This window comes from Sceloporus occidentalis, unplaced genomic scaffold (assembly GCF_023333645.1).
Source record: "Sceloporus occidentalis isolate IW3139 unplaced genomic scaffold, rSceOcc1.0.p SCAF_107, whole genome shotgun sequence".
Classification (NCBI taxonomy): domain Eukaryota; kingdom Metazoa; phylum Chordata; class Lepidosauria; order Squamata; family Phrynosomatidae; genus Sceloporus; species Sceloporus occidentalis.
Genome location: NW_028317087.1, coordinates 1,103,791 through 1,128,294, shown reverse-complemented (window position 1 = coordinate 1,128,294; position 24,504 = coordinate 1,103,791). Strand labels below are relative to the sequence as shown.

Below are 24,504 nucleotides of genomic sequence, written 5' to 3'. Positions count from 1 at the left end.
AAAGTAACACATGTCCGTGCACGGTTATTCTCACTAGACTTGTGCATTCGTATTCGGACGAACACGAAGGGTGCGTTTTCGTTGTTCAGCCCGAATACCAAAGACACGAAAATGGCAGCAGCAAAACGCACATGAAGACAAAAACCAACAACACGAAGAATCTTCCTGTTCTTCTTTGTTTACTAATCTCCCTGGTCCCTTCCCCATCTAGCCTCCACTCTAATGGTCGCTCGTACGGACCTTTAACTCCTGGAGCGAGGAGACCAGTGGTCTCCCCAGGCCAAGTTTTGAGTTGCAGGTGCAATTCATTGGTTGATGACAGAGGAGGCCCCTACCGGCGACCAATAGAATTGCTCGTACTTTTAAGTTACTCGTGGCGAAATTCGGCCACTAGACTTCAGGTCACAAATGGTGAGTTCCCAAGTATGCCTATTCGTATTATTGTTTTATATAGCACCATTATATTCCATGTAGTTCAATGACCTAAACGTTTTTACATCACATACTGCAGGTGCTGGTCAAATGGAAAAAATGGCAAAGAACCTCTAAAGTGGTTTGCCGTAAACTGATGATATTTTATGTCTTTGAAAATAGTGCCAGTAAAACTCTTATGGTAAATAAGGGCAAAGTTTAAAGCGTTTAAATTCCATTGCTCGTACATATAACGTCCAGGCGCTAGATGTCACTGTTGCTTAACACACACACATACATTTTTACTTTTAACATTGGGTGAGATCATACGCCAGATTGGTTTCATTTAGCTACGGGCTAGTCATTGCTCACTAGCATTCTGTAAACATTGGTCAGCGAAGCATAAGTAACAAATATAGAGGATCATATGTTCCACTTGAAATGTATCTACTAATTCACCAGTTTCCCTAACCCTTGGAGTGCCAACCATATATAAGATATATGGTTGGTAAAGTGGGCTCAGGAGGCTAACTGCATACCTTATATGTGGTGGCATCGCCCTTCTTCCTCGAGAATTTTTTTCTGAATATAGTGGGGTGTTAAAGTGTTTCTGCGTAGCACTTTCTCTTTGTTTCTATACGTTGAAGCTTCGCACTCACATTTAAAAACACACACATACATTAAAAAAAACAACAAACATACAACACATCTTGTTAATTATTTCACAATTACAAAAAAATGGGTAGACAAGCTCTTGTGGACTAGAACTCATATAGCCCTCAGCTAGAATGTTGACGGCCAACAAAGCAGGTGCACTAAGGGTCCACTAAGGGAAATGTATTCTATAACTATATTGCCTTTCTTTGCTATTTTCAAGGCATGTGTACCTAACCAGGAATATGTTTTGTACGCTTGAATACACGCAGGGCCATCCATAGTGGAGTGCTGGACCTCATGCAACTTTGCAGCCCACCTAGCCCTCACATAACTGGACACATAAACTGGTGACACCATCAAATAATTGGAGTGATAAAAAAAACACTGAAATCACTCCAACAAATTACCCACAGTTTAAATGTGGCAGTTAACATATACATAACCAATATAAATCAATACCTATAGATACATCAGGAGTTGGGAACCCTGCCCATAAACTGGCCATCTAACATACACTCTAACACCATACACACCATACTCTGTAAGTACTTTAATATGCATTAATTAAACCTAGTAATAGCCAAATAAAAAATACTTACCTTTAGGAGAACCTTAGGTAAGTGTAACACCTCCTCCTTTGGGCCCATTTTCATAACATCATCTCTGCTCAATGTCCCCTCTGTGGTCCAATTTTCGTGTCATTGATTGGCTGCTTAAAGTAGCCAATCGATGGCAGGAAACTGCTTCCATTATATTTAAGGGTGTTGAACTGGTGTACAAAACGGTAAATAATACTGTAATGGTTCTGAAAATAGATCTAAAAATATGCACATTGCTGCTTTCTTATACAATATTTATTTGTACAATTAAGTAAAATAACCCTGAGGTGAAAATTCACCCTTGTGTGCAAATCATCATGTGGCTCTTTTATTTCATTTTTTCCTGTTGGTGTAACGGTCAGGTGTCCCAGTACTTTTGTCCATATAATGTCGGTCAGGTTCACCATCATAACACTAGTTTTATAATTAACATTGATAACATATGCTCCAAAAATGATCATTTAACATTAAAGAAATCTAAGTTAAAATGAAATAAATGCATCTGCAACTATGGTTTTAGCCAGAAGCGTGTTTGCCTTTTACTGTATCATTTAGCATGAGTTCTGTGGGACATAGTTATAAATGTACAGTCTGCTAGCTTGATATACATCTTAAGCATAAACCTGTAGGCAAAACTTCTAGAAAAATAATGTCAGCCAAGATATTGAAGGTCGTGGTGTTAGCAATTAGTATGGAATTAAAGCACTGGATTTAAAATGCATGTTTTAGAGAACGAACTAGATACTCTCTTTTTAAATTTCATTTATTTCTGGTCACAAGTGCTTGGAAGTTATGTTTATAAGCATATGGAAAATTAATTTAATGTACTCTACTTTGTATGTCTGTTGTGAGTATATTAAAGGTACTTTAATATACCTTACTTCGTAAACCATCCTTTGCTGCTTGATATAATACAGATTACCCATGATTATTTGGATTGGGGTATTAATACTCTACAGGAGTAAGCAATACAAACAGATTTAAGAAGCATCTAAGCCTAAGTATACAGTGTATGTGTGTATCTATATCCAAACACCTCAGAGAACTAATATTTTACACCTGCCTAAAACCTGCACAGTACTGTATATATACCAGTGCAGGTTATTCTACAGTGGTCCAATATACTTCTAATGAATTCTCTTGGTCAGAGAGCACTCTGGAGAGAACCATTTCAAGTTAAAGTAACAAATGATTTTCATTTAGTGGTATGTCTGCATAAACTGAGTGGACAATATTTTGAGACCAAGACTCAAGACCTTTATCTGTAGACTATTAATTCTCTTAGAATAGTAGTAACCTTGGTGCTCTCTCACGTGAAACCCATGTAACACATTTGATAGTAACATTAAAAAATGTCTTCAGGTCAGCACAACACATACACATTCATACTAACACACATTCATGCCCACATACACACAGTTAACATTCATGCTAATGCACACACATTCATGCACACATACTTAGGGTTTATTTTTATGGGTCATTTTGAAATTAGTAACATGTTTATTAATATTATTATTATTATTATTATAATACTGTGTATTGTGCACAGGCAACGTGATAGTTAGAGTCTGGGGGGGTGGACAATTGGTTATCTTTTAAGGATATGTTTTCAAGAGTACCCTTTGCACATCATTAAGGGCCCTCTAAAGCTACATCCCTATTCCTGGTAACAATCAGGAAGTGTTGTCACCCAACTTAACATAGTAACATAGTTCATAAGGTTGAAAAAAGACCAAAGTCCATCAAGTTCAACCTATAACTTGCATAGAGTATCTCTTCTCCAGTGACTGCGGGCTGTAAAATCCTGGGACAGTAACTCTGAGCTTTGCCATTTCCTTACAAGCAGGCCATGAAACTTTTCACTGGCCGATCCTGTCATTTGACATTTGCCTTCATTGATCATACAGAAATGGAGTTAGTCTATGTATCCGGAAATTACCATGTATGCAAAAGAGTGACTGTATGGACCACTTGGGCCCCCATCAGAGCTCCCACATTACAAAATACCCATTTTGCCCTAATTGTTGTCCCCTTAATACTTAATCTTTTCAATAACAAATGAGCTACTGTTTTTTTTGGAGATGTTGAAAACATGTAACCCATTAATAAACTAGAGACCACACCAACACATTTATATTCCTCACACCTAATGGCATTATCTGGCATGCTATCCACATAGAGTGGTGGGAAAAAAGGGTGCTTTTGATAAAAGTAAAAGCAATAAGGAAACATTTTTTTTTCACCTGCATTTTATTGAAATCTTCGCAAAGTTCATGTTATTGTACACGTTTCTTTGAGAATCCAAAAATAAAGATAAAGATGTACGCATACCGCGCTTAGGTTTGGACAATAACAACAAGATGTAGAAATCATTTAACATAAAAGAAAACTTTTTTTTTTAATCAGTATGATGAAAACCAGGGAATGAAAGAATCAGCCATATCATCTGTCTACTTGGCCGATAAAATAGGAAAGGTAATCCTGTTTCACACCCTGTCTTCAGTGACCATTCGCTGGTGAACGAAAACCAAATACCTCATGGTAAACATGGAAGAATTGGAACAATTTAACATTAAAAGCTAAATTAAATTTGATTGCACACACCATCTGTTTTGCTAGAACATTCTTCTAGTTTTCCATGAAATTCAAAGCAATGTAAATAAACAAACTATGATTTCTTTTATGAAAGCCATATTTTAAATGATTCAATGAGTGTATGTTAGGGCAGTAGGCAAGAATCCATCATTTTGTTTCTTGAAGGGAAAAAAAACTAAAACAAAACAACAAAAAAACACATTTTCCAGATAGTTTGTATGTGATTTTTGGACAAGTGAAATATGCATTTTAGCAAATTCCTATAAGTGGACTTTGGAAGGAGAAAAGGAATTGATAAGTGGAGATAAGAATGTTTCCTGTAAGACTAAGCAAAAAGCTCCTCATTCTTTTAGAGCAAAATTGAATAGGGGTGCAATGTTTAAAAAGGCAACATTATTATTTGATCTGCTCAGTACAATGAGATTTAACAAGGGTTGTGCTGATTTCATATTTTATATTTTGTCTTTATGATAACACATATATACAAATGTTTGAATCAACTGAATCATTATATTACATAATTGCTGAGGGTACAATAAAGGTGAACTTCCATCAAGCTTAAAGGGATAGTTTAGTGTCCCATGCAGCCTCACCAACAAAGTGCTGATATGCATTCTTCAACAAAAAACTTAAAGAGAAGCTACAGCTCCAGAGCTGCAGTGCACTCTATGGCCCCACTGAGGGTGAGTAAAGATGCAAATGCATAGGACAGATTCTACAGAATCCCTCCATACATCATTGTGAAGGTGGAAAATGTTTCTATAAAGGGACCGCTTAGCAGTCATATACATTACAGTACATGTGGTGGGCTAGAGTGTCCAGTGAACCACTCACTCAGTTATCTCTTTATTATTATTTATTGTTTTTTATAGCGCCATCACATTCCGTAGCGCTGTACAATGGGTAGACAGGACATAACAGGTAGTATGTCACATAACAATTTGACTTACAGAGACAACAGGTGAGGAGGGCCCTGCTCAAACGAGTTTACAATCTTTGGCTAAACAATCTTATTCTGGTACAAAGTTTGAAAAGAGCGATACTGCTGTAACAACCAATTGAACTGTTCAATTGACAGAAAAAAAATCACTTGCTGATATGGTAAAAAATCCAGATTGTTCATCATTAAATATATATATATATATACATACATACAATCTCTAAATCAGCGCACTCACATCAAATAGGTTATAAACTCTCATGACTGTAGTTAAAGCTACTTAAAAACACCTTTCTAAGATGACAAAATTGGAGTTTTAGTCACATTATATGGCCATATTATGCTAAGCCCACCACTACGCCAAAGTACTCCAATGTAGGTGGGTCCTAACCTAAATACTGTTGCTTATATGGAGCTAAATCTTTTCAAGTACCTTGCTTACCAGGAGCCAAAAGGCCTTCCTAAATACAGACACTCCTGCAATTTATAAGTTTCCAAGGACCTCACAAATGGAGCACCTGTGGTGGGGAGGGGTGCTGAACCAAAAGCCTGGTCAGAGCTTCAAATACAAACAAATACAAAAAGGAAGCACTCACCTGAACTAGCATTAATTATAATGGGTGACCAAAGTCATACACAATCTCTAAATCAGCGCACTCACGTAGTGGCCATATAATGTGACTAAAACTCCAATTTTGTCATCTTAGAAAGGTGTTTTTAAGTAGCTTTAACTACAGTCATGAGAGTTTATAACCTATTTGATGTGTGAGCGCTGATTTAGAGATTGTGTATGACTTTGGTCTTCAACGGCACCCCCTTATAATTAATGCTAGTTCAGGTGAGTGCTTCCTTTTTGTATTTGTTTATATATATATATATATATATATATAGTTCAATATTGTATTATATATATATTATATGTTCAATATTTATTAGCTGCCCTTGATAAATGAATGATTAGTAATGGGGAGCCAAGCATTTGAGATAAACCAATAATGCCTCTTATTCTAGTAACTCAACAGCTTAGTGGTCTTTAATGCTGCAGATAGACACAGGGCACAATTAAAGTCTATTCAAGATTGCTAACAAAATGACCTTAGTATAATGCCACATTTTTCATAATGATTTCTGCAACTTCATTGTAGAATTGTGGCCCCCTCCTTCACTCCCTGGCTAACACATACAAGGGAAGGCTGGATCTTCTTGGCGTCCCTCCAAAGAACTACTGAGGTCTTCAATAGGGAAACGGTGGCCAAAAGGCCAACCTCCTTCCCCAACCAAAAAGCAGAATATTCAGGGACCTGGCTCCACTGTCCCATACATAATAAATCACTATTTTATGTACCTTAAAATCAGCACAATTCTAGTGATCAGATCAGCCAGTTTAAGAAGGTTTCAGTAAATATGATCTGCTGCAGCTTTATCATAATCATGGATGTCCACATGTCACTTACAACAGTTCTCTGGTATTAACAAATATGTCTGTAAAAAATATTTTAAACAAACATTGCATAGTGTAATCTACATAATTGTAGGTAGCCATCATTGTTTTTCCTATTTTTGTTCAACTTGGTAATTGGTTAAAAAAACAATGAAGTGTGTGTGATGTCATTTGATTGCATGTTGGAACGTAGACATCTCCAGGCTGTTAGATTCAATCAGGTTTCACAGAGTCTTGATCTAAGCAGATGTTTTTGATAAGTATGTTTGCAGTCATTGTAGCTAATGAGAGTCTGAACGGTAATTAACATAGATCTTTTAGCTGCAGGTTTATAGCAGATTTGTCTTATATGTACAGTGCTATGCTAGACTATATATCATCTGGCATACTCACTAGCTATAAAATGTGTATTTATCTATCAATTTCCTCCTTCTAAACATAAAAAGTAGAACAGAGAGCTTCTAAAAAGGAATTGCCTCCTTAACGACTTGATAAAAGGACTTTTCTTTTGCTGAAAATACTTTGTGTAGCAATCAATGAGATTATTAACTCTCTGTCCTCACGTTTTCGCATTTGTCTTTTGGACAGCACCTTGATGCCATCTCAATGAGCAAGAGACAATGTCTTTTTCAATAACATTTTTAATAAGCAAGTTGTTTGCGTTGTATCTTTAGTGAATAGACCTGATAAACGTATACCCATCTGTATATTCTGGGTCTGTCTTTCTTAATGTATAAGAACAAATTGGCAATTTGTGATGGACAATATAATGGCCAACGAATGTGTCTCAAACCACTGTTGCCCAGTACACCTACTTTGCCAAAATTCCTGATAATATTTGGAGGGCAGAATAATCAGGAACTCTGTTTTGATTTTCAATTCAGATCAGGCCTGGACTGGCCATCTAGCACCCTGGGCATGGCGCTGGCCGACAGCGGGTGGTGGAAATGCCCGGCTGCACCTGCATTACTAGGCGTTAAGGTGCCAGGACTATCAGCCCTGGGACCGATGTTCAATGGAAAAATACGATTTTTCTTAATAACTTACTCACTTGGGGTTTGGCATGCATGATTATAATTACTTCTTGGAATTTGACCACAGGTGACCAGGCTTAGAAAGGGTTGGGGAGAGGTGCCATCTCTTCAATAGGAAATCAATAAAAGTTTGTACTGATATATAAACTGATGAAATATAACCAAATATGTTACACATTGTTGGAGAGTTGTTAAATGATTGGTTCTTCATAATTATAATAATCACACCGAAACGTGCCATTATAAGGGAGATATAGCTTGCAGACTTTACTACTTAAGCCTTTCTGGAACCTGTAGTGTATATAACTGTTATTACAATGAACATTTTCTAACCAAAATTAGTGTTTGATGCAAATTAGCTGTGAGGCATCAAATGCAGGCCATTCCAACAAGTCTGGGTCTTTTTAATTAACATTTCAAAACAAGAGAGTCAGATAATCTTTATGTTTGGAATTAGAACAAAACAGATTTCGTTTTTTTAAAGTTTCCAGATGTAATACAATACATTACAATTTATAAACACGCACTTTAAAGCTTGTAGCCGGATCACAAACTTCATTATCCTTGTTTATGCCATGAGCATTCCAGTATTCGCTGATTATGCCATGAATACATGAAATAAATATACAGAAATTGTCAGAGCTGCAGTCCGGTGGATTTTTTTTTAAAGTAAAGGGGGTTTAGGGGGAAAAACAGCCATGTATATGAAAAAGTTGTATACGTTTTATTTTGTTATCTTAGTTTTTTTCCTGAAAATAATTAGTAGATATATCCAGTGAAATATTAAGATAACATAATATGTTTGGAACAGTTGTGTGGTGACTATCGTATTTGGGTGAAATTATTAATTTATGTCACCAATATTTTCGTTGCCATTTTAGCTCCTGCCCCTAAAATCAGTTTGTATAGTGCAAAGATATATTTTGCTGACCCTCATATTACATGCATACCTGGGAACTCTCCTAGTCGGTTTCTTCATTCTCAAGCCAGAGGAGCGGCCATGATCACTCTGTGCCCCCCCCCACACCATAGGCTGTCTGGGACTAGCCTTGCCACATCATGAAGCTACCTCTCCAGAAGAGGGAGAGCTTCACGTACCCTGCCTTATGAAGTTTCCACTTATGATTTTATGAAAAATGATTATGTGTTATAAAATCCAAGGTCTTAATCTGGATTCCTAATTTAAAATGTATAAAGTTATGGTGGTGTTCCCCGCGAACTATTGCAGGATAACTTTCCTGCAATATTTTGTGAAAATGTCATTTTTGAATTTTACTTGCATTATTGAAAAGCTTGAATGTGCAGCATATACCTCCCTGTTGCTAAATATGAAGAACATAGGGAGAGGGAGAGGGGGAGAGAATGTGGAAGAGTTTGGTTAATTGAGTCTATCGTGCACTTGAAGTACCCTCATCAGATTCAATTTATTGCTTTTGAATCTTTTTTTTTTGTAATGTAGAAAAGCAAGGGAAATGGTTTAAAATGTGTATTCAGCTATCTTACATCCCTGTCATTACACTGCTGTTTTATAAAGAGTTTTGTCACGAAATAGGATTCTTTACTCATGTACAAATCTCTGTTTCCCAAATATTGTAAAAACATTTTTATGTTGGTTACATAAATCATCTTTTATTTTCTTAAGTAGAAACATATATCTAATTACATGCAGGAAAATAAATAAGCTGACCGGGGCTTAGTTACAGCCTTTTCTTATTTCATAAAGAAAAGTAATTTGTTACCGTAACTTTGCTCTAAAATGGATTGAATATGTACACTTATATTTAATCATCGGCACTACACGGTAAAGAGAAGTCGATCATTTTTGTATGTGTTGAAAGCCATATGATAACGCTTGCTTTTCTTGGCTTGCGCTGCCACACAATCCCTTCCGGGAGAGAATGCACAGCAGGATCAGAGCGAAAAGAAAGAATATGCGAAGAGATCGAAATCAAATAACGTTCTGTTTCCATTCTGCGAATGCCAAGTAAATTCAGCTGCAGGATCCTGTGTAGTTTGGCCATTTGCAAAGTATTAGGACTGGCACGGCATTAAAGTGAAATCCAGTTTACAATAAAGAGAGGCCTTTGTACCAGAGAACCCGCATGGAATGAAGTACATTAAGACACACACATATATATATATATACGTAAACTATATATGTGGCTGGTTTTTCTTGACTTTTATCTAAATTACTCGCAAGGAGAATGATCTGAGATTGACAATTGTTTGGCAGATGGATAGTGACTGTTTAGGCTGGAATCTCACATTTTGCCGGCAAGTCTGTTTCTTGAAGAGTCAAGCATTTAAGACGATTCTTTATGCATCCAGCACTTGGCAGAGCAGACCGTAGTATATTTTGCCACCCCAACAGTCCTAATGTTTATGAAGCATTTAACGCTTGACCTCGTTGGCTTATTTCGATATACTGTTACTAGATGTTTGTACATTGTCACGAAAAAACTGCTTACCTCTTAATGTTGTGAATTCAATCTCTAGTCTATATTTAAGCAACATGCTAGGGGAAAATACAGTTCAAATGCCTAACTTTTAAACATTTACTAGATATTTTCTTCACGTGCTTCACAAAACAGCACTTTTTGTGGTCACCAGACAGTATGATGTCACAGTGTTTCGAGACAGAAAACACAGAGGCACAACCTATGATCATATCACAAAGGTGAAAGTGCAGTTATACACTTTTTAACCCCTTAAGGACAATGGGCGGTCCCAAAACCCAATGAAAACAATGCATTTTTTTGAGCACGTACATGTACAGGCTTTGTCCTTAAGGGGTTAAAACATTTTTAAATAAACCTAAACTAAACAAAAAAGTATGATACAGAATAAACTAATGAAAAGAAGCTATTTGTTCAGTTCTGAAGATATGTGCTAGTACAGAACAGAAGTGGGAAGAACCATAAACTCACAACAGGGCATATGTCTGAGGGTTTGATGAACTTTTCTGATTACGTTGTCACTATATATTTATTTGATCTACATTTAGAGCTTTAGGATTGCCAAGAAGCACATTTTTGTTTTCTTACTGATTTTGCATTGTAATGCTAGTGGCAGGCAGTGCAATATTATGGAAAAAATGTGTTTCTGATTAATGTTTTTCTTTTCACTGAAGACTAAGTTTCAAAGTATTACCAGACCTATATGCATACATGAAACAGACTTGGCTGGGGGTATGTGCACGTGGTGCCAGATTCACGTACCAGGTGCAGGGCCAGCCTCATAATATAAGCCAAGTATGGGGTCTCTTAGGGTACCAAGCTGGTGGGGGGCTTGTGCACAAGGTTCATTTGCCTGTTGGAGGGAAGATGCTCGCAGATCATGCATGAATTCTCTGCATGGTATGAGAGATGTAGCATTTAGGTAGCAGTGTTCTGGTGAACATGGGGCTTAACAATGAATCGCAGAGTGAGATGGTAGGGGGCATCGATGGGGTGTATTGGAAACGTTATTCAAGCCCCTAAGTTCCCTTAGGACCTGCCCTGTTAAAATTTCCTGGGCCAATATTACTGGTGTCCCCTAAAAAAACCTAAATGGAACAAATAATACTGTCAGTGCTGGGATTCATTATCATTTGCATCAGGAACACGGTATTCATCAGGGATTTCCAAGACAGACAACTAGTGTTTAATGTCTGTTTAAAGCCAGTAATTAATATAATTCAGTTGGATAGAGGTTGTATAAGGCCAAGGGTCCAGCCCAAGATGTGGTATGTTACAGTAGAATTTTCGTTATAAGGTTATTGAGTTTGAAATCTGTCACTTGGGGTATATGAGAGCAAAATGCTTGAGAAATTTCATATCAGAGAGTGCTATTAATCTGAAGAAAAATAACACTTAATGGCCAAGTATTCCACAAGATTCATGTTATGTATACTAGATTTTCTAAACTGCAGATGCTTTATGAATGCTAATAAACCTCCAACAATAACAATGATGAAATACGGAACAGTTTGGAGCACTGAGTAATTCACATGATACTCTCACACCTGTGCGTTAAACATTCCACGCGCAATCATGTCCGCGTCGGACCGCTGAGGTTCTTTTCAAACAGAAATGTAAATGAGGAATGGCGTTTTTCCTAAGATAACAACAGTTCTGTGAGAAGGGAGAATCAGAAGAATTCTCGTTCTGCATACCTGCTGAGACTTTGAACTGAGCGTTCCAGTAATGCTCTCTTTTAAATATTCTGCCACCTTTAGGTTCAAATCATTTCAATGTTTCCTGACACCTTTCATTTCCTTTTCCCCATCCTGTGTTTACTATGAACTTATTCAGAGAGGCTTTCACATGTGGCAAAAAGAAGCAAGAAAATACAGATAAAAGAAGCGTATCAGCTTACATTTTTTCTAATAGATTTCCATATCAGACTGTTCTGAAGCACATTGTTCTCCAAAAATGCAAAACAGGTAACACTAGGATGAAAAGAGCACAGAGCCAGACTTTTAACTGGAGGACAGGGAATCAGTCGAGAAAGACACAATAAATAATCAAACTCAGAGGTGCTTCAGGCACTTGTATGTCTGTGTTTGGCTACTGACTTTTTCTTTCTGGAAGTTAAGGACTTTATAATAGGAACAGAGCATCCTCAACTAGTGGGTGGTCTTCCCATTATGAGGGATTGGTACAGAAATACATTGGGGGGCCTCTCTTTACCAGATCACTCTTCGATGGATTACTTAAGGTTGCTAGGTCATAATGTTCAACATGGCTGGGGCATATGAAAAAAATGAAGTTGGATGCTTGGAGAAATTGCTCACAGAATATGTTATAATATGTGTTTACACATTTAAACCCAATTTCTAGTGTATTTTTGATACCTAGACTAGAGGTCAGAGTTAATAAACATAATTAATCTTCTGTTTAACTACTTTATGCCAGGGCTGCTGGGATTTGCTGTTAGATTGTCTGGACAGTCTGAAGTTGGCACAAAAGTCCAAGTGCAACCACCCGACCATACACATTTCGGATGTCCCAAGCCAGAATGAGTGAAGTGCTGCCCTGCAGAATGTTGGGTGTATAAAGTCACAAAAGGGCACCTTCATGCCAAACACATATGTATCTTGGAAAAAATGGCAGATGTAGTTACCCTACCCCAGGTGGAGAGGCAGCAATGACAGGTCAAACACATGGAGCATGAAACTTATTTTACTGAAAACAAGTTGGATGGATTACTACTTGCCAAGAATAAACCTCACATAAAATCACTGTTGCCCTTTTATTTCATCCGTACTGTATATCATGTCATTTTTACTGTTGTTTGGGTAAATCCAATGTTACTTTCATGTCTTGTGTTTTCTGTTTGTAAATTAATTCTTTGCTGGAGAGAAACTGAGAAACAACTTTTGTCAGGACACAAGGTCTGACATTTAAATAATCTAAACAGCAAGAAAAAAATCATTAAATCGTTTATGATACAAGTTTAGACCACACAAGAGCTGTATTTATGACTAACAGACCCACTCCTTGTTGGATCAGTATTACTTCCATTGAACATAAGGGATATTATTATTAGAAAATAAACACATGATCTTTAACCCTTTGTGGCAAATAACAATGCTTGTGTGATAATCAGAATAAATAGGTTCTCTCCACTTTGATTTGAATCTAAACCAAATTGTTAACTTACCTGACAAAGAACAAAAAACCTCTTGAGATGTAACCATACATTATCAAGCAACACTTTCTTACCTTTACTATATGTTCAGACTTTGAAATCCCGAAAGTGTTGGGGGGGGGGCACATAGGAGATCTTGAGTTAGGTTTTTTAAATGATGCCTTTAAAACTGAGCATCTTTACCAATTCTTTAAGTGAATAGAATACCAAAAAAATAAGAAGTACTTTTAAGATGCATTACAAAAGCTTTAATTCAACTTTTATTTTTCTACTTTTTTACAATTAGGCATCACTAGTGACAGATTATTTCAATAAAGTAACCCAGAGCCCCCAAAGTAGATCCTATTGCTACCCACAATGGCACTTGTTTCCCACTGATTGATATTAACTTCCAGAAAATAAGTCTGTTCTACGAAAAAGCCCTTAAAAAAGGAGCCTAAGGGATACACACACACTTATACATATAATAAAAAACACACCTAATAATGTGTGCCAAAGTACCCTAATCGGCTTTGGAATTATTAATGTTATTTATACTGTGGGACACTAAATTTGAATTTTAATATTACATTTCACACATTTAAAGAAATAACTGTAATATATATATATATATATATATATATATATATATATATATATATATATATAAAACTGGATTTTATTTTGGTAAACAGCTGAAATAACAAAACTTGTGTCAGTGTCCCAACTGTAAATAAATGTAAAACAATAATTAATCACTTACTTATTTAATGCATATATAATTTGTAAGCTAATTTGATTCGTAAGCCAATTAAAATGTTGCAAAGATTGATAGTTTGTGTTTGGGAATGTAAATCATATGAAGCATAAAGCACCATGCCAGTATAACTGGCATTTACGCTGCTATAGGAATGCCATTATGGGGCACTGGTGACATCAGTAGAAATCCCTGTGGCAATAGATGACCATCATGTAACAAACATAATTAGCAGAAATAAAATTAATATGATTTACTGATGACTTTCCTGGGTTAATATAAGCTTGAGGCTTTAACCGGGTAACAGATTTAAAAAAGAGTTTTAACTGACACATATTACATTGTGATATTTTGTAATGTATGTATGTATTTGTAGTTATTCAGAGTTAATAGATTTTCTTAGCACTTAACCGTATAACAAACTGGATGCACAATAAGTGCTGTCTAATAATAACATAGTCCACAGACCTTTTCATTAGGGTACAATAGTAATGATACATTAAGAAGGGAGGTCCCTGGCCTATGGAGCTTACAGTCTAAGAAATGACCAATAGAAAATATTGACTTTACAAAGGGAAAGGTAATGATGGGAGAGGAGCAACGCATTTAATTAATTTATTTAGCAGCATTTCGATGTGTATTGTGTGGCTGAGAGTGGTCAGTATGGTTAACAGTAGTCAGCTGGTTTGAGTAAGCACTGGTATCCCAAAGAGTGGTCAATATGTGTTGGGGTTTGCATTTGACAGTGTGGTCAGTCCAAATGTGGTTCATTGTTAAGAGAGGTCAGTATGTTGGTGTTTAAATGGCGTGTATGTGAGAGGGTCTCATGAAATGTTCCCCCCTTCTGTAACTATTCCTATAAGAATATTCAGAACTTTGTGCCAAAAGTGAACTATCTTTTATCTCGTCTCCAATGTAGCTTAAAAAATAACACAGAACACAGTTTGATTTTTTCCCTTGCACCTAAAGGAAAATAATTGGCAGTTCCAACTTAATATCCTTTCAGTTTTTCCACCACCACAAACTGGCCTATTATTCTCTTTTCATATCCATATACTAAACTGGACCTGACCTCAGTTTTCCATTCCTATTATTAGTCATCTTCCCTATTTGATGAAAATTGTTTGCTAGAAGAAACTCAAAATGCAACGAGAAGATCATTATGTAACAGTTAATGTAATTTATACATTTTATAGTTTTTTGTCATTCTGGAGCTCTGCACACAGGGAAAAGCATGTGTGCCTGACTGTTCTACAGTATATCAGCTTACTCCACGTAAAATAAACATACTGTATACTCACACGTACCACCTCTATCAGCTTATCTTTGAAGCCCCTGGCTCCTTTTCTACTTGTATGCGGTTACAGCTACAGTGGTAATAGTGTATGGTCACAAACAGCGCATGACACTGCTGGGTATCCACCTGCTAGTCACATTGGGCCAACACTGCTTGATGAATCCAGACTGGACCTGGTGCAGGATAGCGTGACCCTGGCTACAAAAGGTACTTTGATTTTTGACATGTAGTAATTGAAACACATGAACCAGTCAGTTATTGCAAAGGAGTTTTCTGACTGGTTAACATTTTAGGAGTACAATTGGGAATGCCATCTGTGCATGTCTACTAGCTGAGGCATGTATTGGCTAAACACGATCCTCAATGTCCAACTACAGTTTCCCATCTGGAGTCATACTTTTTATTATTTGACCCAGATGACTAGAATTTTCGGCACACGCATGTCGACCAGAAATGCGGCCCAAAAAACCAAATGGACTTTGTTCCCAAAACTATCTCTTTTAGTCCTGGTGGTATAGTCTGGTGTTAAAATACGTTCAACATCAGATGACTGAAAAAGCATGATTAGCAATAAACTCAACAATAACGTTATCAGTTTTATGAAGGTTTCTTCTGGGTGGCTTAATTTAAGCTAGAATTTTGATCCTTCACTCTATTTCTTATAATGCCTTACAAGGGAACATAGTTCTTATCTGCTGTCAAATTTGGCCCATCAAGACTGTCCATTTCCCTGATGTAAAGGCTCCCTGGTCCTCGGTTCTGTCTTAGGTAGCCTTATATCTATCCCATGCATGTTTAAATTCCCTCACTGTATTAGCCTCTACCACTTCTAATGGGAATTTCACTGTATTAGCCACTTAAAATGATACACGATACTAAACTTCATGTATACATATATATTAAATGAAGGTGCTCAATTGTGGTAAATTACAGCCACCTCTTTCATAATTTCACCTAGTCATCCAATGTAAATGGACAGCATGCATGGTCTTTTTAGGACATTTTCCACCAAACAAGTGAATTGGGTGGATTAATTTACAAGCCTTTATGTGGGAGGCCAGTCCACGCTGCCATTTCCAGCTGACAAAGCCTGCACTACCCTTGGACTTTGCGGCTTGGCCTGGTGGTGATAGGCAGAGTATACCCATAGAACCTAGAATCTTTTGGATTTGGTCAGTTTCCTATAAACAACAAACTGAAAACAAGCTCCTAGTAGCAGACAGTGAATGTTTCAAAAGATACACATTCAATGCAAATGCTAACTGGAAGTGGTCCAACAATAAAGATTTTTATAATAAATTATTTTATAGCAAACCACCATGTTTAATAACATCTGCCTAACAATAACTCAACAACATTGAAATGAGCCCAAAGCTCATAAGCATCTCCCCATTTTTACCTAGCCTGTAAATATTACAGAAACTAACATGCGTCAATACAGAATCTGAAATAACATTTTAAGCCTTTGATCACCTGCAAGATGTAAAGAGGCTCTCAGCACAATCCTTTGCCCAGTTCTTTTGTGCTCAGGGGGTTACAGGTACTTAGAAGAGATTAGCATTTCAGAAAATTGGTTTTGATGGGTTATATATTCAAAGCTTAGAAGAATCCACTCAATATTGTGAAGTAAACAGGAAAGGTGGACAGCTAAGGGCCATCAATAAATGACGTTAAAGATTTGGGCTAATTAATATAAATTGTTCTAATATGTGCAGTCAACAATGGCATTACACTTTTGCAATACATTGTGCCTCTCCATTAGACCACGGGCAAGATGTCATTCTGTATTCCTAATCCTTTCTTTGTCATGGAAGTGTAATAGACATGGGTGAAGGTGCGTTACTGTGTTATGCGGCCATTCTGATTTCATAACTGGCTGTATTGTAATAATGGATTTTACTCATTCATAAGCCAAAGAAATAAATTTGCAACAAACAAAATTTTGGATTTATATACATGTATACTTTATTTAATAAATGGATATTTGTGGTATACCTCCAATGTCCCTTTGTCTTGAAATACTGTGTTCTTTTTGCAATAGATTTGCTAAATCTTTAATTTAGATCAGGGCCGAACTGGCAACTTAAGGCCAGCTGACGCCTGATTATGAAGGCTGAAGGCTGGACATGTGTACACTTTATGTGTTTATGCTCATGTAGCTCGTGGCCAGGCAAATCGGGTTGTAGGAATATGTAGGTCACGCTTTGTGATTCTTTGGTACAATTGTGGTATTCTATGTGTCCAACTTGTGTATGGATTTTGCGTGCAATCACCATATATGTATAACTACATATATTAGATATGACCATTATATCATGATATGAAGCATGGCTTGCCTTAAGCTAGTTATTTGAATAAAGTAACCTGTCAATCTACTTGTCTGTCAATCTATCTACGTACACACGTGTTTTACTGGGTAAACAGTCAGCTAATGATAATTAGCCTGCCTCTCATAGGAAAAAAATGTATTAACTGATGGCAAAAAAGGGTTAATAACAAAATAAATGCTCTAAGCACATAAAATATTAAGTTCTGACTATTTTATATTCTGTTACTGCCAGCCAAACATCTGGATGGGAATGGGGTCCTCAAAGCTTAGACCCCTCAGGGCTTGACTTCGCTATGGAAAACAGGAAACAATATTTGTCATATTATCTATTGCTTTTCCAGGGAAGGTCTCCAGATGTGAACATTAGATTTGTTTTTCTTGACTGCAGTCATTACAGTTGCATTTTACCAATAGTTAATAGTAAAGGGTTAACATAAAATATTAATGTGTATTTGTGTATGTTTATAGAATGATTTCACAATTTGTAATATGTTATTTTGACTATAAAATCAAGAAAGGAAAGAAGCAGATAACGCACCATGATATGAGGTCACACTTGTATTTTTGGATATGAATGTTTACCATAAATGACAAAAGTTAGATCAAAGCTGTAACATCTGTACATTAGTTACTGCTGTTACCGAACACTACCCTGCACTTACCCAGCATGATCACTATGTACATCTGGAGACTGGAGCTCAATATAATTGCTGGGTATGAGGGTATCAGAGTGTTCTACAGCCCTAATGATCATAATAACGTACAAAGAAACAGCAGATAATGTTTTTGTAAATGCAATTTTGTAACTAAAATACATTTTTCTTCTACTGTGCTAATTATTACTTTATAGATCACCGTTCCAGGCCAAAGCTAAATTATTTTATAGAGTACTTGAGACTCCAGGTGATGAGAGTCAAGATCGAGGGACCTAAAATGATGCATATTTTGTAGGTTTTTTTTAAATTAAGTTCTTAATGCCATCTGTGTAAATGAGCTGAGGGGCCTCTTTCATAAGTGTAGAGATGATGACAGTCTCTGATTCTCTGGTTTATTTGAGAACATGAACACGTGCACTGTTGAGGAGATTAAAGAACTAAGTGCCAGAGGTTTCCAAACCGGAGCCCTTCGAGGCCATTTCAGCGACTGATCCACCTAAAGAAGGGACACTTGGGGGGTATGGAATACCAATAAAGAAACAGAAAAAATGTACTATTGCCACGTAGGACATGGGATTCAATGAAAAGAACACAAACAATACTACATCAATACCAGATACTCACATCAACACAACTAGACGTTCAACACTAGCACACACTCAACCTAGCACACATCCAGACACTAATAAGACCCTAAAACACACACTGAGACACACCCATACTCCGACACAACCAGATATACACACAAAAACACATTTTCATACACTAAAATACTCAAATACACACACTAAAATACCCTTACACACATTTAGAAACATACCCAAACACACACACACCCCGACACTTTCACTTATATACCCGAAGACATATTCACACACTAAAATACCCATGCACAAACATACCCAAGGCCCTCACGCTCACAAGATACCCAGATAAAAACACATGTTTAAACACCAACATAGCTTGACACAGACACACTCTTACACACGTTCATACATTAAATATATAAACATGCTAACATACCCAAAGGTACGTGTTCACACAAACATACCCAGACAAAATTACATGTTTATAAAACACTATTTTTCTACATTTTTTATTCCTCTCTCAGTACTGTATATTTAAGTCCTCCAGTAGAATATTTAAGGTGACATATTCCTTTGTAATAATTTAAAAGAATAACTCACAGACAAAAAAAATTGGATACTAATAAAAGTTTATTAAATCTATGTGGACAGAAGCAAAAAGTACACATTTACCTCAAAGGAGGTAAAACATGGGGCCACCTTTGGACTCACAAAGAGTCATTGGAAATCTCTGGGGACCATGGCTGAAAGAACCGCCCTTCCCTCTGGGCACTAAGAGGTTAATATAAAACCTACACTAATAAAAAAACTACACTGCACTTTTTAATATGCACCGTTTCTACATTTATTATGTTTTTCTTAAAGGACAACTGTAGTGTGGGAAAATGTTTCTTTAAATCATTTAACCCATCAGTCCCCTATAGACGTACCTGTATGTCATAAAAATGCATTTAGCAAAGCCCTTTAGGACATACACGTTCCTGCCGCTACACGGGAGATCAGGCTGTCATTTGGCAGCCTGGACTCCCCCTGTCAGCAGGAGCCAGCCCCCCCGAATGCTGTTCCTGAATAAAAAAATGCCCCCTCCCCAAAAAAAACCATTTTGTCTGCGTCGATTATGAACTGTGTTGAGCAAGCACAGCCTCCCTATGATGCAGAAGAAGGCCCGTTGTGTCAGATGGTCAGTCTGGGCCTGCTCTATAGTAAGGTGGGTGGTTGTGGAGGGAGAGTCTGGTGGTGCTGTCCTGGGTCACAACTGTTAAATCCACCTCTGCTTAATTGTGGACATACCATGTGTTGCCTGTTCTTTGTCAAGCTAATCCAAGCAAGGCTCCTTTCCCTTTATGAGAGTTACTAATGATTAATACCTTGTGCTGTATAAACAGGTATTGTATAGCATGAGCCAGAATATACTGCATTTTATTATTCCATATAAAAAGATTTTAACATTAATTTTTTTCCCCATATTCCGTCTCGCCTCCTCAATAGATTCCAAAGATGAGTGTTGATCTCTCTGTAGGGTTGGTAGCAGAATGGCGTGTGCTTCTCAATGGCAGCTGGTGAACTTATTGTAGTTTGAGAGCAGTTAGAAATCCAAGCCCTAACAGCTCTACTGAGGATAGAAGCTTTGTAAAGTGATCAGATGACATGAATGGTGGTGTAGTACATCAATAAATGTAACGTAGTAGACCAATAAGTGCATTGTTTTTGCCATAAAGGCTGTATGTACAGTATGTTTCCTTAAACTGAATGACACCTGGCCACATGCAGCCTGAGTATAAACATGTACAGTATGCCGCACGTACAACTAACCATAAATGTTGGGAATATGCTTATAGCTGTTCCTTCCTTGCGTGGTAAAAAAGGCTTTTTTCATATCATAAATATTTTAAGAGACAAGAAGAGCGACTATTGGGGGTAGCATTTAGCCATGCCCACTGTCTGACATCTATTCCTCCCGCTTAGTGCTGTTTGGGGCCCTGCCTCTCATCAGAAGAAAGAGAGAGCTCCATGGAAGTCTTCCTTCGGACGTTCCCCAGTTATGCCAATCAGCGAATACTGTAGACCCACAAAATGTTAAACATGTTAACTTAGTTATGCTCTCGCTGATGCACTCAATAGTTTTTGTCCATTGGAGAGCAGAAACATTTTACCATGTAAGGTATATGAAAATCAAAAGAAAATATTGTAAGCTTTGAACTTTAAATTAGTGAATGAAAAACCTCATATCAAAAGAAATATGGTATCATTACAGTAAGCTATTAAGTGGCAGTTGGGGAATTTTAATACGAAGCTCCAAAGTTAAATGCTTTATAATTTTCACATCATTCTGTTGGAAGCATGTGCTTGGAACAAATTTAGACTTAAGGAGAACACACAGCAGTAAAACAAATCCCAGTAGAAGCGAACAATGTCTGGAAAGCTTTACAAATGTGCAAAATAATAAAAATTGACTTCACTGACAGCATATTTTGGTAAAAAGTGATTTATTTGGAACACATGTGCAGAACTTGATATTATACATATCCCTGTTTTGTACTGGAAAAGCGGGACAGTGGTGACCGGGCCCAATAATTTGGACTGTCCCTAAAAACCTTGTTCCCGCATCTGAGTTTCCACTAACGTGACATATGTATCACTTATGATTTCCGTGGCACACAAACTGAGTGGGATTCCCCAGCTACAATGCTTGTTATTGTTTAGGCATCATTTATCGTGGGATCAAGTGGAATAAAAGACTTTTGTGGTACCTCCTGGAGCTCAAAACACTGCAGTGATTACGTTGCATGCAAAGGAGCATGAAACTTACTCTCACGTAAATACAGAGACCACAAATGGCATCCGATGTCCCATATGGAAGCCTTCTATTGCTGAAAATGTAGCTTTATTTTAGCCAATACACAGCTTCACATGGGGGGTGCCGATGTCAGTGAAGGACAGTACCACCTCATTTGGTCCAAAGTCCAGCTGGTAAAGGTGACAGTGGAGCTCTGTGAACACAAGCGGAACCAGGAGACCCACGGAAAACATATCTGAAGTTTTTCAACACAATGCTTCAGCTGACACTAGCTAGTTAAGGACCAGCTTCATACTGACTACATAACTATACCACCAGCAATAAAGGGTCCCTTTACAAGAAATGCAAACGCCTCTCCTAGCCTTCACCTAGGGCAATTTCTACTCAGCCTAGGCCAGACTACTGTATCACTGTATGTATTTATACTATAGCCTCAGTTGCTATGGGTCTGTTTGAGTAACAGCTCAAGGTGGAGTTTTGTGACTTGATAAAGAAAGCAAACAAAAATGAATCTGCACCTGTCATTGAAAAATATCTAATATATAGATACTGACAACACAGAGAAAAAAATGCAAACGTGGCTTTTAGATGTGCTGCGCTCACTCCCAGAATCCTCTGCACCATGTTGCAGAATGCAGTGCATGCATCCACATGCACAGAACTCTAATGTAACACAAGTGGCCATATCGGACAGGAGTAGTCTTCAAATTGTCCAGAATATTTTCAATATTCAAGGAACTAAAATAATGTGCTAGAGTATTATTATACAATAAATACTGCACATTCTCAAGAGTTGAACTCTTGGCACTTTAACATTTGTGTTGTCAATATGGACACCCCCTCATGCCTTTATATGAGATATGTCAATAATTAATTCGATATATCCCATATATATATATATATATATATATATATATATAAAACATACAATTTATTCTCAGTAATAAGTACAGAAACAGATTTTCTATGCTTGGTCATATAAATGTGGTAAAATTGAAGTGCCCCCAGCAGAGGGCAGTAGAAGACCATTGTGTCCTCCACTGAATTTAGTATTATTTTGCCTGTATTGGGCAAACAGTATAATTTTTATTTTATTCTTTGGAAAGAGCAAAAGGTCCATAAAGTAAAGATAAAGGAATATTTTAATGCAAGTAAAAAAATATATTTTAAAGAGCTTCTTGAAATCTTTGTTGAAGAAAGTTGGCCAAGAAAGTATCATAAATGCTAAATAACGGAGGCACTCCTGTGCGGATAACTCTTATAGATCACCAAATGTCTCTAATTACAGAAACACCAGCAGAACATTAACGATTATCTATACACAACAATAATCATATCATTTGTCCAAAATCTGGGAGCAGAGTGATATATATCCCATATAAAAGAACAGAAACATTTCATACTATTATGACGTCAACCCAGCAAGTTAAAATTGTTTAGATGTCTGTAGAGACCATGACAATCTTTCACTTTATTTTTTTTATTCAAAACGATAAACATACAAATAGTGCTTGATAATAAAATCATAGACATCATTCTACTTGTTCTCCAATTCAAATTCAAATAAAAACCTGCAGCAGTGATAGAAATCCATAGTGACATGTGCCTGTATTATATCTGTCAATACCAATGGCTCTAAACAGGGGGGCATACAGTGTATTATTGATTTTTATGATAAGACCAGACAGGGAAAATAGATAAATCCTTATTGGTCCCACAGATTCTTAACCTCTGCGTTATGGTGACCCATATATTATTTGCCCAGTATCTAGAATTTGTGTGATATCCAGTGCAATATTCACCCTGGACATGCCCATTATTTCTAGGATATGTTCGAGCCAACAAATCTCTCGCTTGGCTCTGAGAATGTGCGCTATACTCGCCGCGAGGCAGCTCCAGCACTGGCTCAGATGAGAGTCACATCCGCGGAAAGACTCCCATTAATTTCAATGGGATCACTTTCCTTCCACCGATTGGCTGCTTCAAGCGGGCGAAATTTGTACGACAATGGGACCAAGGAGGATGAAATTTATGGCTGCAGCTTTTCCTAAAGGACTTTTCTTTTACAGGCAAATAATCCATATCATAGTACTTACAAAGTAAGTAGGACAGGACAGCACATTTTTTCTTCAATTTAGTGGCCCAAACCAGACCAGGAGTCTAATGCCTCTCTTGCCTAATTTCTCACCACAGAAATGAAGTACATATTGCGTAACATTCAGCTCAAAGACAGAAAAAAAACATTGGTAAGAAATATATAAATGCTATTAACGAATGTATGGATATTGTGTTGGAATATACATTTTTGTACAAAGACAAAGACTGCATTGAAAGTGGTCACTAGGTGTCCTCAGGAGACAAGTTTTCTCCTGTCATGGTAAACCAATTTATTTTTTTAACTCAGTAGTCTTAATATATAAGAAATCTAAGATGCAAAGTTAGGTTATTCTTGTTATGTATGCCAATGGGTTTTGTTAATAAGCAAAACTTAAGACAAACTAACATTTAAAAGACTAAATAACATTGTTACTGTAACCCAAACATATGATGCAATACTTGCTACATCCCATTTACCCAATGTACAGCACTGCAGAGTATGATGGAACTATACAAATTTATAAACAATTATAAAGTAACGCAACACGGTATCTGAGAACTAGGACATCTGTCTGTTCTTGATGAAAGAATATATCAGTTACAGCAGTGTGACATTATTACATATAACACTAATAATAATATAATCCCTCTAGATTGTAAACTTGCGAGCAGGGCTCTCTCCACCTAATGTATC

The 24,504-nt window shown here is 37.0% G+C and overlaps 1 protein-coding gene across 1 annotated transcript in view; it reads left to right on the top strand.

Annotated features, from left to right (window-relative positions):
- LOC149283242 (mitochondria-eating protein-like) overlaps positions 1-24,504 on the top strand; it is a 75,480-nt gene that overhangs the window by 11,700 nt on the left and 39,276 nt on the right. Inside the window, exons 13-14 of the mRNA XM_089497785.1 lie at positions 512-613; positions 4,077-4,145. Coding sequence (XP_089353911.1) covers positions 512-613; positions 4,077-4,145 — 171 coding nt within the window. The remainder of the gene's footprint in view (positions 1-511; positions 614-4,076; positions 4,146-24,504) is intronic.